General features: G+C 40.6%; 2 protein-coding genes across 3 annotated transcripts; both read right to left on the bottom strand.

The window, feature by feature from the left end:
* Positions 1–261: 261 nt before the first annotated feature.
* Positions 262–5,984, bottom strand: tagln (transgelin). Of its 2 annotated transcripts, XM_040049512.1 has the most exons (6): positions 5,840–5,984; positions 2,861–2,904; positions 1,882–2,070; positions 1,564–1,735; positions 1,168–1,270; positions 262–1,083 (listed from the first exon to the last, which is right to left on the bottom strand). In XM_040049512.1, exons 2-6 carry the CDS (start codon positions 2,870–2,872, stop codon positions 945–947), a joined length of 615 nt encoding a protein of 204 aa, XP_039905446.1. In that variant the 5' UTR covers positions 2,873–2,904; positions 5,840–5,984; the 3' UTR covers positions 262–944. The 2 variants fall into 2 exon arrangements, with proteins under 2 accessions (XP_039905446.1, XP_039905447.1); XM_040049513.1 differs by lacking the exon at positions 2,861–2,904 and having other exon boundaries at positions 5,840–5,981.
* A 4,561-nt stretch (positions 5,985–10,545) lies between these two features.
* cbln18 (cerebellin 18) lies at positions 10,546–13,566 on the bottom strand. Its single transcript, XM_040049511.1, has 7 exons — positions 13,426–13,566; positions 12,050–12,149; positions 11,750–11,929; positions 11,505–11,663; positions 11,330–11,418; positions 11,150–11,230; positions 10,546–11,055 (listed from the first exon to the last, which is right to left on the bottom strand). The coding sequence occupies exons 2-7, from the start codon at positions 12,147–12,149 to the stop codon at positions 10,927–10,929; spliced, it is 738 nt and encodes a 245-aa protein (XP_039905445.1). The 5' UTR covers positions 13,426–13,566; the 3' UTR covers positions 10,546–10,926.
* Between the last annotated feature and the right edge of the window lie 2,379 nt (positions 13,567–15,945).

Raw genomic sequence — 15,945 nt, 5'->3', positions numbered from 1 at the left:
CAGAACTGCCAGAAGACGACTGTTTTCCCGTAAAATAAGACTTTCCCATTTTTGAATTCTTTTATGTCGACGCTTACACGCCTACAGATAAAAATGTGATAAGTGTTCCCCGTTGCCATGTATTCTTAATCTGGGTCATGTAAACATGCATGCATGCATGTTGGTGCGTGGGTTGTTTGAAATATTAGTAGGAGAGATCCCACCCCATTCACCCCATTTTCCAACAAGGGAACCCTTAAAGAGCTGGAAACACAAAGTCAATTCAGAGATGTATTTCAAAGTCATTATTTAATAAGACAATGTACAAAAATATGAGCGCTGATACAGCAGGCGCAGCCATGTGGGACGTGTACTTGACACGGTAGCAGTAAAAATGAGGAGCATTGGTGCAACATGGTTGTGCTTGTAAATTTGAGAAGAACGCTTTACGGCATGTAAACGAATTCGTATTTCTGTCAGAACCCATCAAAATTCAGGGAGGCAGATGCAACACGAGTTCCTTATCGAAGGAAAGACCGGATCAACTTTTGGTATGTGAAAGGTTTTTGTTTGGTTTAACAAGACACTTTTTGGTCATTTTTCATGGCTACAATTGCAGCTTAAGACTACAAACATTCAGTTGTTACTGGTCCGAAGACAAAGCATAGTTGAACCCTGCATTGATCACCAGTGCGAGCATGTAAATAAGGGCTCTGTGACAGTTATTAAGTTTAAGGAGGACCAAAGGGTGTAAGAGATCGTAAAAAGCACCAGAGGTTTTGGTTAAAAGAGGGGCTAAAGAGGTTTGGGGTACTGATGCAAGTGCTGCTCGCTGCAGACAACAGGTTTAGCTCCATCTCTCTGAAGTTGGAGTTAGGATGGTGGCATGGCTGGACCTGGAGATGGAGTTGGACCAAGCCAGTGGCTCTGCAGTGAGCGCCCTTTCCACTGGCGGCTCAGTGACTTTACAGGATCTGTCGAGGTCTTCCGTAGCTCATGCCCTCCTGACTGGCTCCCTTATTGGAGCCCATCTGTAAGCCAATCACATTTTTGCCAGCCTTCATCTGCTCATCGCTGAAGTCTCGCTTGTTCTCCTGTGCCTTCCTGCAATGCAACATTGAAAATTATCACAAAAAGGTGCCGGAGTCATTGTGTTAACAGGGCTCTGTTTAATTTTAGAGGACTCACTTGAAGAACCAGTTGGGGTCTCCCTTGTATGTGCCTTCATCCTTGGTAACGGCCAAGCTTCCCAAAGCTGACAGGGTCCTCTGCACCGCTGCCAAGTCCTTACCTGTCCCAACACACCATATTAACAACAGCACCAGTCAAAATATCAAATATCAATCTCTGAAAACTAAAACCAATATGTGGAAACAACTAAAACCTGCCGTTCCTCTAATGACCACCTCCTCTAATGGCAACACTCTGAAAATAACACGTGGTGGCCACATTCATTAACAAAAAAAAAAAAAAAAAAAAAAAAAAAAAAAAAAAAAAAAAACACCATCTATGGTTGCACCATACAATCCAAGTGCCTAAACCCTCCACTATTAAACAATCCCGAGAGCATGAAACCTGTCTGACCTTCCCAAAGGTCCACGGTCTGGAACATGTCAGTCTTCGTGACGCCGTATTTCTCGGCAGCGTTGAGAAACTGGGAGATCTGTTCCATCTGCTTGAAGGCCATGGGCGAGCTTTGAATCTTCTTCACAGGCTTCTCGCCGGCAAACAGACTGTTAATGAGCTCGCTCAAGACCTGGAGAGAAAAAAATGAAACCAAAAAGGAGAGTAGAAAAGGGAGGGCAGTTAAAGGGAAGAAGAAAGGAAGGAGAAGCACAAATAAAAGATTTTTATCTTAAAGCAATTTCTATTAGAAAACATCCGGGCAGCTTGTGCACTCACACATCCGTCCTTGAGCCAAGCCTGGAAGCCCTGTTTGCCGGGCTCTGGCTTCCCCACACCAGAGCCACACTGACGGCTGATCCACTCCACCAGGATCTGCTCCAGCTCTGGGTCGTACTTGCTGTCGATCTTGTCCTGGACCTGCCGACTCAGGCCGTAGGATGGACCTTTGTTAGCCATGCCGGCACCCTGGGGCAGGCGAGAGAAGTGAAGTGAAGGATGGAAATGAACGAGAAATACGTGCCTTCAAAGAAAAAGGCCTAATGTAGTTATGATCCCTTGATGTCACGTAATGATGGGGATTTCAGTCTCCCTGATCTTAGTCTTACCTGTGATCTCTTTTTATCAAATATTGTCACTTCTATCTTTGTCCTGCATATACGTTTATACCTATTCCATTCATAGTCGCTTTTAGCAGCTCACATGTTTGCACTGCAGTATCATTTAGATTGAGTCTAAAGCATATGCAGAAACATGCATAGTTGTGCAAAGAATTTAAATAAAGCCACATTTACTCGGAAACACGCATACACCTCCTCCTGACTATATGCTGTAATCATGATACACCAGTACAAACATTAACACCATGCATGTCAGAAGCGTGTATAGAAGCGTAAATGCTCAGCATTCAGTACAATTATAAACCTTCCCAGGAGCACCAGCAGTAACCGTGCTGCGTCTCCCAGTGCAAACCATTCAGCCCCGTCAGGATGGATGGTGTGCAGAGGGAGCTCGCTATCAGCCAGCTGATTTTTGCATATGTTCCTCTGTAATGCCAGCACACACACACACACTCTTTCTTCCTCCCCCTCTCTTTTTTTTGGCTTTTGCTTTGCACCAACGCACAAACACACATACAGCCAGCACTTGTTTTTTTTTTTTTTTCAATTTTATGCTTCTGTATTGCCTTTGGGCCAACAGCCAATGAGTGCAAATGAGTGCAAAAACTCATATCAAAGTGCTGTCTGCACCATCCAACCTTTGTTGCCATCTTGATGTCAGGTCACGTCAACTTCCCTGTTCCTGGAGAGGTTTAAAGTCGAAACATTGAAAAGGTTAAACTTCTCCTCTGGTTGGAGTAGAGACTCGTTTCTGGCACAGGGTGAGGAATGCTGTTGTTCTGTTTTTACACAATGCACAAGTTTTTCTGATTGGATTCTTTCCACTGTAGCAGAGGCCTGTAGGGGTCACTGACAGAAGATAAAGTTGGGACTTTTTTTCTTAAAACGTTCCTTTCTTTCGCATTCCCCTTATTTTCATTTGCTCATTTATTCTTTCTCACTCAATGATTTGTGAGGCATGGAAACCTGTGATGGAAACAACGTGCAAACACAATACTGGCACATTCCCACTTTGGAATATTCAACCTACTTTTAGCTCCATGTTTTTGTTTTTTCAGTTTTAATTTCACCCGTCTCCTACTCGTTGCTGGACATGCAGCCGATGAGTGAGCCAGTGTAGCTGTGTTTATGTAAATTACAGATTATAGGCTGTACTTTATGGATTTTTACATTACATTTCAATGTAATTACTTATTTAGTTTAGTTTGGTAAAGGGATAAAAGAAATGTGGATTTTTTTGGTGTCGTGGATATGATAAATAAAACCATTGTACCATTGTACGAGTACATATCCCCCATGTCTGCGTATTAGAGGCTGAATGCCAAAGAAGTGAATGGCTCCCAGCCCAGAACGTCCAGAGCTCATTACCTCCAGCCCAGTTTCATATTCTCTGCATACTCTGTGGTGCTTTTCCAGACCACAGGAAACCAAACACACATGCTGGGGAGCACGCTCACTTACTTACAACCACAAGTTCAGATATTATATCTCTTCCTCACACACACACACTCATACCTCTCATTATTCCGCCTGACATTTGCCATTATATAATTATTATTTCAAAGCAATGTGTCTCTGGTATAATTTCAATCTGTCCTTTTTTTTCCTTTTTAAACACTGGCCCTCCTGAAACACTCTGTGGGCTTTGACCACGAATCCTTCACGCTACACTTTTTTTTTTTAAATAGGAAAAGTAATAGACGGCATCTTTACCACACTGTGCACTCAGTGCCTTCTCCCACCACGAAGAGGAGACAGTGTGCACTGCATAACAACCAAACAAAGCTTATATAATCTTTTTTTGGAGGTTAAGTAAATCCCTTAAGGCCTAGTCTCTATTTCTGGTATTTATGTGCGTCCAGGGGCCTGATGTTGTGTTTGGGACCCGGCCCAGGTCCAATAAATATCTGCTAAACAAGCTTCTGTGCTGTCTGGCTGCTTCTGCTTAATTCTGCTGCATGGGGAGCTTTTCATTTATAGCGACTTCTAATGCCTTGTACTGTAGAAAGAAAAGGATGGAGATTTTTGTGTAAGAGCAATATGGCAGTATGAACATTTAAAAAAAAAAAAAAAAAAAAAAAAAAAAAATCACCAAAGATGGTCAAAACCACAGATTTGAAGTAAAGGCGAGCCTCAAATACCTCTTCTCAAAACTCCCAAAGAGCTCTATCCCACAGTCATGACTTCATCACCTCAGTCCATTCATCTCTCCCTCTCCTGTGTTTTCCCCCGTCTGTTTCTCTATCACCATGGCAAATGTGCCTAATGCCAGAACAGGAAACCAGTTTGAGGGCTGTGGCAACTGCGGCAGCCCGAGGGGACGTGGCATCGGACAGCCTCGCCTCCTCTACAGTTAACCAGCTAACCGCCATCTAATGATTTGTATGAATAAGCTGTGGGGTGCTTGTGGAAGCGGCGCACGCTCTATCCTTTTGTTTCTCAGCTTTTTAGAGAGTCAGGATTTGGCGTAAATCTGCTGAACTTTGGGCCGGACATTGTCAGCTGAGTCATCTGGCTGAAGGATGCCATCCCAGCTTGGTGATGTGCTGGTTTTATTTTATTTTTCCAGTTTATTCCAGGGGCACAGAAAAGTTTACTCCGACCTGCCACTTTCTGAAAGCCCTTTGCAGTTCTGATCATTCTGACAAACTTTACAACAGTTGTACATGTGAGCTGATGTACTTCTAGTGACTGTGTCATGTGAGCACTGCTGTCCGGCTCACAGCAACTATGCACTCTTACAAAGACGTGATCAGTCTCTGGGTTCTATAAACCTCTGCTGTGTTTATGTGCTGCTGCTGGATTGGCAGCGCAGATAGTGTTATCTCCTCCTGTTGCTGCTGTTCAGAAACTCAGCTACCCACTAATACTCCTTCCCCTCCTCCTTCCCACTGCTACTGCTGGCTGGCTTTACTGGAATCACTGGGTGTGCTGCCATCTTTGATGATTTGCTCATTATCTTCTCTCCAAACGCTGCTCCACATCAGGCAGCAGCTTCATAATGTATTCATAAAGACAGATGGAAACTTTGGACAGCTCTGTATCCTCATTATATAAGTGGCTGTAACTGTCTGCTCTGTAACTCATTACGCCTCAGAAGCTCATGTATGGCAGTGGATCATTTGCTTGTACAAATAAAACTATGCAGATGTGGAGATATATGAATTGCTGTCTGGTTTTATGTCCTTTCAGTTTAAGGAAAAAAAAAATATCAGCCCTCAGTTTATTTGCACAAAGTTTTAAGGTATGTATATAAAACGGTACAACCAGGCTTCCCGTACAGCAGTTTTTAATCAGAGAATGAAGATTATAAGCAGCTGTACTCAATCACGTGCAGATATTTGCAAACTTTTATTCAGTCAAATGCGCAAAAATCTTTAGTAAACCCGATAGTCTCTGCATACGTCGTAAACCATTGGTGCATATGGATGTTTGAGCTCCCATCTGCTCCTGGATTTTGCATGCAAACAGCCCCTTTGACCTCCGAAGGATGAAATTAGTCATATTCTGTATGTATTCCTTTTGATATGAATTTAACACCCCGCATCTGACCATCATCAACCAGACAACCATCACTTCCAGGAGTTTTACAAGGGAAAAAAGACAAGCATACTCACTGTGTGAAGCAATAGGTGAGTTCTCCGCTGGTGAAGGCGTGAGTGTGGATGCTTGACTGAGTGTTTGTATATGCTTGGCAAGGGACCTCCCTCTCAAAAATGCCGGCTTAAAAGGAGCAGATGAGGCCAGATGACTTCACTCCTCTACTGAGAGAGGGCGGAGGAAGGAGGGAGCAACGAAAGCCAAGAATGAGGGCGAGTGAGAGGGAAAAAAAGGAAACTTCATCCTTAAAAGGGCATGGCCTTTCAGCAGCTCCCTCTCCCTCTGCCTGTTGCGTCTCTTCCTCTCACGTCTAGTCAGAACGCCCAGCCTTATTTGGGTACGGCTGTTCCACGCAGAGAGGAGAGAGACGGCAGCATTGGTTTGGTCGGCGAGAATTCCCCAAATAGTTTCGCCGCATTGCTCTTCGTTCAAAGTGGCATCAAGAAAAAAAAAAAGTGGCAGCAAGATGGCGGAGGGAGAGGCTGGAGGGAAGCGGGGAGGAAGGGTGATGGGATGGAGGTGGAAAGAAAAGAGAGGAAGTGACAATTGGTTGTGGGGGAAATAACTAAAGTATTGTTCTATACTACTGTAGGGACTGAGCAGTGTCAAAAGTGACTCTATTTCCACATTTGTGTACACTGAGGAGGGAAGGAGGAGAGGAGAGATAAACAGGATGGGAGTAAGAGAAAGTCATCAAACTTTGAGACAGAAAGCTCCATGTAAGTCCAGGGTGCGTGCATGGATCCCACCGCAAACATTCATGACATTTCCATCACTTCCTTTCCAGTACAAGCACATTTCAGCACGATGCTCCTGTGTGCATATGAGAATTCAAACGTATAGTTACAAACTCTCTGTGAAGCTGGACAGATCACAGAGCGAGAAGCTAGTTCAGACCACTCCTACATAAAACAAAGCATCTATTCATACTGACAATGACAAAGTTACACTCTTAAACTACATTTAATAAACTCTGCCAGCTGTCATACATTATGTTTTGTCCACATACCTGATAGAAGTAATGAATCGCTTTGCGTCGCAATCACTTTGTCGTGTCACAAAACATCTGTCTTATGATCATTGGTTTCCATCTTTAGCACTCTAATATTCAAGTTACATGACTTTGATCTTCTCCTTTAATCCTGCTTCCATAAGCTGTAAAAATAAAAGGAGAGCCAGATGTTTCTGTGTGCTTCCTCGAGTGTTTTATTGGGTGACTATGAGATATGAGGTATGTTAGTCTTTGATAGATGAAGACGTAAAATGGCAAAATAAAAACGAATCAAACACAGAAAAGAAATGCACAACAACGTCTCATATGTGCTTCTTTGCACGTGTCAACAGTGTAGGAATAAATCTTCCACACCTGGCTGTGCGGTTGGTACTGGTGGTTTTTGTGCTTCGTGCCCAGTGTTGCAGAGTAATCACATTACAGTTACTAAGCTAGCAGTGATATTATTAAGGCTTGATAGAAATGTAAAAAATGTGCAGGAAAACAGCTAAAATCGCAAACAGTTTCCAGGCCAGAAACAACTGCTGACAACAGGACAGCTACTGCTAGCATGCATCTGCAAATACAGCATGCTAACACAAAGCTAGCAGCTTGTGGTTTTTGCCTTTGCTCACACTCGAGCACAAAAATCTTTCTCTTAAAAAAAGAATGCTATGTAAGTGTAAGCATCACCCTTTGAAAATGTACCAACTCATGTGTATTTTTTACATATCTAGTAATATGTTTGTATAAATGACTTTTCATTGAGTAATACTCCCTGTACCAAACCCCAGCCCCAGTAGTACTTGGCGCCATCCCAGTAGGTAGTGCCCAGTTCCTTAAAAGGACGACTTGAAGCTGATTCCAAAAGTGAGTCAGTTCCCATACACCCCAAAGTAAAACGCTAAGCTGCAGCAGAAATAAATACTTGTGCTAAATTTTGCATCCTAACCCTTCAGGGTGTGGATTTTTTCTTTATATGTTACCTGTTTAAATAGAGTTTTAAAGTTGTGTGTTATCAGACTTGAGCATGCTTTAAATGATGGGGTCCCGACTTAGCCTCTTGCCGTCTGCAGGGAGTCAACTCAGCGTGACTGGTATCTCCAACGTGTTTGTAGTGATAATCAGAGATAGGCTGATGGGGGGAGGTTTGGGTTGTTTTGCATATTTTGTTTTTCTTTCTAAGAACTATAAGTGAGATCATATATCATTTATACAATTTCCTCCAACCTCCAATCTGCAGTAAGTTGGGATCTTCTCTCACTTTAACGACTAAAAATAAAGTGCTCTGCTACCGCAAAGAGTACAGTTCTGTACATTAGTGAATGAAATACTCAGATGGAATTGAATGCAGACTTTCAGCCTTATTTTAGCAGGTTGAACAAAAAGTTTACATAAAAATGCTAGAGGAAAATGCTTTTTTAACACGATCCCTTCATTTCAGGGGATCTAAAATAATTGGACAAATGAAATAACCGAAGATAAAATGTTCAATACTGTTGTTATGCTTCTTCGAAAACCCTTTGCTGGCAATGACAGCCTAAAGTCTTGAACTCATGGACATCACCAGATGCTGGGTTTCCTCCTTTTTAATGCTTGCCAGGCCTTTACTGCAGAGGCTTTCAGTTGCTGTTTGTTTGTGAGCCTTGCTGATGATGATCTTGATTTCATCTGTCCAGTGAATGTTTCCCAGAACTGTGCTGGCTTTTTTAGATGTCTTTTAGCAAACTCCAATCTAGCCTTTGTATTCTTGAGGCTTATGAGTGTCTTGCACCTTGCAGTGAACCCTCTGTATTTACTTTCAAGCTGTCTTCTCTTTATGGTAGACTTGGTTATCTATATGCCTACCTCCTGGAGAGTGTTGTTCACTTGGTTGCATGTTGTTAAGGGGTTTCTCATCACCAAGGAAATGACTCTGTGATCATCCACCAATCACAAAACTGTAGACTTTGCCACTCCTTTTTTCAGTTTTCACAGCTCAAGGATTAAGGATAGCTTGTTTCACCTGCATCGAGAGCTCCTTTGAACGTATGCTGTCGGTTCACAGCAAAATCTTCCAAATGCAAGCACCACACCTCAAATCAACTCCAGGCCTTTTATCTGCCTAATTGAAAGCTTTAACTTTGCCTTTGTTGGCATCTTTAAAATATCTTTTTAAAAATCTGTCTGTTTCATTAAGTTTGTTGTTATCGGCATTTTTGTTGTGGTCCCCGTCGTTTTACTTTGATAAACTTTGTGTATTCACTCACAGTGAAAACCTTCCACAGTAAAGACAGATTCAGGGGAGCATTTTAATCCAGTATCACATAGCTTGTACTGTTGTGGTGCGAGAAATTCCAGTATTTTATTTGAGTGTCTCTAATTAGCACTTTTCTAAACAAGCTAGCTAGCATTAGTGATCCATCCTCTTGTGTTAGTGTGTTCATCGCAAGGTCTAAAAACCAGTAACACCACCCACTTCAGAGTCTGCAAACAATTTAGATAAAATGTGTGTCATTAGGAGCAGCTGCTTGTTCAGTCTGGCTTAAATATTCACCATTATGAGGAATTTAATATGCCATGAGTGAGCCTGTTATCTCTGTTTCTGTGGTCAGAAATGAACTTTGACCTTAGTTTGATAATAGAATGAAACTGTTCTCATTCCCAACGCATAACATACCGATGATTTGTCACGTCCCGAGGCATCACATAGGAACGTGAAAGGTAACCTTCTGCATCCCTATGGATTGTGGATGGAGTCCAATAGAACGATGCTCCTGGCAGTAACACACGTTCCAGCCTTGGATTCCAGCCTTGACCCTAACCATAACCTTATCCCTAACCTCAGTCGTATTAGATTGTGTTTTCCAAAGCGATTCATGATGAGAAAGTAAAATAAATGTACATGTGTAGATTCATTCCAAATGGTTCTCATGTTTCTGAACGAGTAACATACCGACGATTTGTCACATAGTGTCAGTATGTTATGCTTTGGGATGAGAATGTGTTGATAGAATAACGGATCTGCATCCTGATGCAAACAGGCAACACTTAACATGTTGTGTGTCTTGCATTGAGTACAAAACTGAAGAAAACAAGAGGCTAGCTGTTCGTGTTTTACCAGTCTTTGTGCTAAGTTAAACTCCTCTGAGAAGTAGCTACATATTAAACAATTAATCATATATTCACAAGTTTACAGCTTTTCACAGCAATAAAAACCTCTCTCATGGTTATTGGTATTATTAGACGAACAATTAAGTAACATAAAAGTTCCAGTTGTAAGCCTTTGATTTACTACAGCAGCATTTCTTTCATGTGTAGGATAAGAAATGCTCTTTTTGCACCTTTTTTCTCATATTCAGATCTCTTGAACTAAATGTATAGTTTGGAGGACTTCCCTTTTCTAAGCTCAAACTGGGCTGTATGTGGTCCATGCTGTAAAATGAGTTTGACATCCCAGCTTTAAAGTAACAACATGGACCCACCAGCCTGTGCTTCTGGCTTCTACACAGAAGCTTCCTATTGGAATGACTGGTATGTCCAAAATCTCACAGCATGTGCGTGCATGTGTGTGTAATCTGCTCCTACATCATGTGTTTGTTTAACTGAAGGTGGGTCGTGGCCAGATGCCATCAGCAGTAGCAGCAGCATTGTTATGATCCACTGTCATCCTTCCTAATTTTTTAGAAAAACCTCTCACTGCTTTTTCCATTCATGGATGTTGCCTATGTGAGTGTGTACGAGTTCTGAAATTAAACACACGCCATCACTGTCAACTAAGCTTTTATTATGTCATAACCCAAAAATTTCACACTTTATCTTTATACAGACAGACTTTGTATAATTTATTGACACAGATTTAGATCTTAATCATGGAAATAACTTTGAAGAAGTGATTTTCTTGTTTTTCTTCTAACTATGCACAAACTGTGTTTCTTGGCATATTATGTGATAGCAACAAACATCTTTGTAGTTTTTTGTTTAAATCTAATGCAGGGGCTCTTAAACAATGGGACCTGCCCCACAATAAATCACAAACCTATATCTGGTGGGTGAACACTAGTATTTTGATTTCAATCCATTTAAGGTCCTGGAATGAGAAAGATGAAGTGACCTGGCTCTCCAGGTGGTGTATTAGGCAGCAATGTAGGGGTACAGGATGTAACCAGTGAAGACATTGTACTGAAGATTTGTACAGAGTTTCCTCCCAGACGTCAGGTCAAGGTAGACCTGATCGCCCCTCTGCATTTCCAGTGCAACGACCTGAAAAACAGATGGTAAATTGTGTTTCTCACTGTTTCTCTCAAAAATGACACAGTCTCACATTTAATAACTGTATTTGTAGCAACCAATTTACCTGCGTGGCGCTGTCCTCCGTATCCTCTCGATTGTTCTCCCACACACTGGCTCCGCGCTTCCCATTCTTCATAAGCTGGACCTGCACAGAAAAGTAAGGTACAACTCATTTTGTTGTTGCTATACAGCGAGACCAGTCAAATGTTATCTGATATCAGAAATTTCAATCTGCTTTGTTTACTTTATGGTAGAGGCGCCCATTCTCTCCCACAGATGAGTAGGTTGTGAAAGAAAAGACGTAAACACCAGGAAAGGGGGCAGTGAAGATACCTGAAGAGGCAGAGAGTGCAGAGTTAGTGAGTTAAACTCATAGGAGTCATAGGAGTTTAATCCTTCTTTTTCTGTGTGTGTCTTACCCAAGGACGGGTTATATCCATTGCCACTGTTGAGAAGGACAGAGGAGAAGGGAACTGGAATATTAATATTGAATGGACCAAAGCAACGTTCTGTTGATCCAGGAACCATAAGGGCAATATTTGGGTCCATTGTGGCCTTGAAGGCAACCTTGATTTTATCTGACAGCGAGAAGGGAGAATTAATACTGAACAACAGAGGTCAATGGCCTCAAAACACTTTGAATTTAATAAACAAGGGTGTTCACCTGTGAGTGACTGTACTCTGCCTTTCAGTGTGCTGATGTCATGCCACAAAAAGGTCATCCTTTCTAAGATATCCTCTTCTAATTGGAGCATGTCCCTTGCTGCACAACAGCAGCCGCGCTGTTGATTGAAAGTGCAATTGCAGTCCGATGTTTCACAAGTCAGAGCTCCCTTCCAGTTAACTGGAAAAAACAGAGGAACACCAAGAAGGGCAAACAGATATGGCTTCAGCCGTCAAACTAAAGTTACTAAACTTAATGTTATATAAGCATTTGTCAACAAAATAAGGCCGGATAACATACGTGCTGCCTGTTTCAGCATTAAGATGGTGTCGGACTGGGCCTGCACTGGATCACAGAGAAACAGTGACCCCAACAGGAACAAAACTGGTAATACAACCATCTGAAAAAAACAAAAAGCAGAATCCAGTATTTTATCAGACTAGAGAGGCCAAGTACTCCTTTCTTGTAGATAGTAAGCTAAACACTGCTGAGCTAATGCAAGCATTTTCAGGCCTATCAGCACTAATTCTCACACCTTTAACTGAGTAACTGAACGTTTTAACATAACTGCTGGAATTACCTAAAACTAGCTACCTACCTTACCATACAACAACTTAAGTATTGTGTGTAAAGTGAAGAAGCTCATGTTTACTCAGAAAATTCTACTTAGATTTTGCCAACCTTTAGCCGTGTATTTTCGATCTTCATTCTGAGGTGTGTTGTAAGGAGGAGTTAAATGCTTGAAGCCATTCCCACCAAACAACGATGATAAGGACGAATGTGCTGTGTTACTTAAAAATGCTGGTTTCATCTCTTGCTAATTGAGTGTGTACAACATGGCTATTACTTTTCAGCCACATTTAGTGTGGTTTAGGCTTAGTTTTGACCTGCTCTGAGCTATGTTATCTGCCTAGCCAATTAAGCTAGCTGCTAGCAAGTAAAAATACCAAAACTTATGCTTTCCTCAGAAAAATCCCAATAAGCTAGTATATACCCAGCTTAAACTCTAAGAACATGATGTTTATGTCGGCTAGATGTCTACTTGGATTTTTAGCCCTCTGTGTATGGATTCTTATTTCTTAAGAATTTTTTTGTCATCTAGGCTAAGTCCAAGTTTCACATTAATATTTCAAAATTTTGACTTACACAGGCGTTACTCAAAATTTTTAGATGTTTCATAAATTTTAATTTCAAGATTGTCTCAAAAAAGTTCCACCTAACTCTGGCTGGCAAATTTTTTCAATATTAGCTTTAAAATATGACTGACTTTGTAACTCATACCGATTTTTTGGACTGCTTTTTTAACCTAAATTAAAATGGGTAAAACTGAAATGTAGCAGAAAGCAGAGATAATGAATTTGACCTTGATAATATACATCAATCTGGTACCCGTGATACTCTTTATCAAGGCCATAAGTCAGTAGTTGAAAGCTAGAGTGTTAAGTATTTTGGTTATCTTACTGTAATCATCATAACATGTATATTAGTTAATGTCTGCATATAAACAATTTCCTTTTTCAGTCCCACATACAGCAGTATTTTTTTTTTAAATTTTATATGTTTCAAATAAAGGTTAATTATATATCATCCCCCTGCGAAAGCAATGTAACGTTCTTCATTTGTATTTGTTTCACATTTTTATAATGTATATGTAAGGACTTAATCATAAAACTTACTGTTTTTCTGGTCCTCTTCTTGTTCTGAAGGACTGGGCCTGTGTCAGGTTCTTGTGAATTTAAGAAAGTTAATGGCGGAGGATGAATTCAGCTTCTTATTGTTACACTTTGGGTGATCCAGCCCATGAGGGTGCGAATGACAGTAGCTCCACCTTTTCACATGAACACACACACAAACACACAAGTAGACATTTGACAGCTAAGCACTAGCTATCCAATCCCTGCCACGGTGACAGCCTCAATTGCCTCTGTAATACAGTCCAGTAGATCATTTTCCTCTAGTTTAAAAGAACAAAAAGTGTTCTCACAGCACCTTTTATCACTTATTGTGTGGACAGTAATACTCGTTTTTAGGACAGCAGTATCTGGTTGCCATTGTTCAAATGATGCCAGCTGCTCAAAAATGTAGATAGTTGTCAGGTCCCCGAGAATATAATAACACTGAGATAAGAAGACAAATGGAGCTGAGTTTTATCTGATTTAACAAAAACAATATACAGTATTGCTTTCCCACGATTGCTTTCTCTTTAAGTATTGTTGGAAACTCAGATAGTGGTAGTAGCCCAGTTTATCATCGATATGAGATCAAATAAAAAAAAAAAGAAGTGGGAAACACTTTAACCTGGTTCAGAGAATTGGCCTAATAAAGTCTTTTGTTGTGCAAGAATATGTTAGCTGACTGCACAATTGTCATAAGATATTGCATTCTATTGAGGCCTATAATATGTGCCTAGATATGTCTATGTGTAGATAAGAAATCACGATTGCCATTATTTGGGAGTAGATTGATAACATAGACACTTCATTTGTTATCTCACTTAGAAACTTTGATCGTTTGAGTATGAAATTTTGCTTTACAGAGGTTAAACTCTGCTCTCCATGTGGTAGAATGGTGAAGTTGTTTCAAGTGAAATACTTGGAAAATAAATGAATGAACTGCACCAAATAAATCATGTTTTTTAACCAACCACCATTATTTATAGAAATATACAAACATAAGTGGTAGCACAGTGTATATAAGGCAAATCTGAGTTTTTACAAAGTATTGAGCTTGAAAATGAATATTTGGTTTGACCACCTACTCAATCGTTCTTATAATTTCTTTAAGCAGTCTTCAGGAAAAGTTCTCCAGACATCTTGAAGGAAAATTCAAACCTTTAGATCTTGGCTTCTTTTCATTCGGTTCTCTGTCAAGATGATCCCACATTGCTTCAATAATGCTGAGTTCCAGGCCCTGGAGAGATCAATCCACTCTTTGTCTGTTATCCAAGTATTCTTTTACTGCATTGCCAATGTGAGTAGGGTTATTGTGGTGCTGAAGAATTAAGCTGTTGCCAATTAGTTGCTTTCCAGATGGTATTGCATTGTTTAAAAATCTGACTGTACTCTTCTGTACTCATAATTACTTCAATTTTGACAGCATTTCCAGCGCCACTGGCTGATGCAGCCACAAACCATGACAGTGCCTCCACCATGTTTTAGAGAGGCTGTAGGCACACTAGTTTACCTCTTTACTCAGCTCCTTCTTGACAACCAACCTTTTACTGCACAGTCCAATATAAAGCCTTTGTAGACTAATAGATCCTTTGAATAGTAGTAAGATGCAGAGCATGCATGACCAGCTGAGGCCGATGTTGTATTTCCAATTAAAAAAAAAGATCCTCTAGGCTATAAATAGACCTTGAACTAAGCATTTTCACCACCACCATCTTAGTGTTCGAAACTTGACATGATGAATAAGCAGTGGATCTGACTGCACTGAGGATATATCCCGGCTACTCTAATTGAACACAATTTATTAAAATAAATAATAGTTTTGATTCACTAGGACTTGAAACTAGCGACTGTGTCTATAAAATCATTTACAGAGAGTTTATTGAAAAAGGGTTCTAGGAGGCATTTTCTTAGACTTCTGTACACCCAAACTTCTATGTAACCAGCTGGCCACTAGTGACTACCTGACAAGGTTTTGTACGGTAAATGGCCCAATTGTTAACCCATTGTTAACTATAAAAATGAATTGCCCCATCATATGGGGAAGCAAATAGATAAATCGGTGTGTGCGCTTAATACAACATCATCCTTAGCATGAAGTTAACAAATAACGTGATTGTACCAAAGTGTATTTTATTGAAATCATAGTTGGATATTTTTTTACGCATAAAAGTTAAGCATTTAAAATTAAAATATTGGCCCCATTAACAGGAGTTTGCTGTACAGCAGATCCTCATTCACCTCTACTGTTTGTTATTAACCTGAAACCAGGTGTTTTGTTCAAAAAGACGTGGCCCTATTTGATAACAGGGTTTTTCATGTGTTGACAACCACGTTTAAAAATGTCCGTACTCCTGGAAAAATGTATTATATTTGTCTTTTGTTCACCACTTGTGTGTACGGAGTCTCAAATCAGTTGACCTGGTTCATCGCATAGTTTCATGTTCTTCTTATCTGATCTTCTCAATGCCAGGGTATCTCAGGTGTTTTATGTCTGATTTCCTGTTCTCGAGATAATTCATGTAG

The sequence above is a fragment of the Simochromis diagramma genome, unplaced genomic scaffold (assembly GCF_900408965.1).
Source record: "Simochromis diagramma unplaced genomic scaffold, fSimDia1.1 OVJJ01000611.1, whole genome shotgun sequence".
Taxonomy (NCBI): Eukaryota; Metazoa; Chordata; class Actinopteri; order Cichliformes; family Cichlidae; genus Simochromis; species Simochromis diagramma.
The sequence above is the reverse complement of the archived record's forward strand: the minus strand, read 5'-3'. Positions and strand labels throughout refer to the sequence as shown.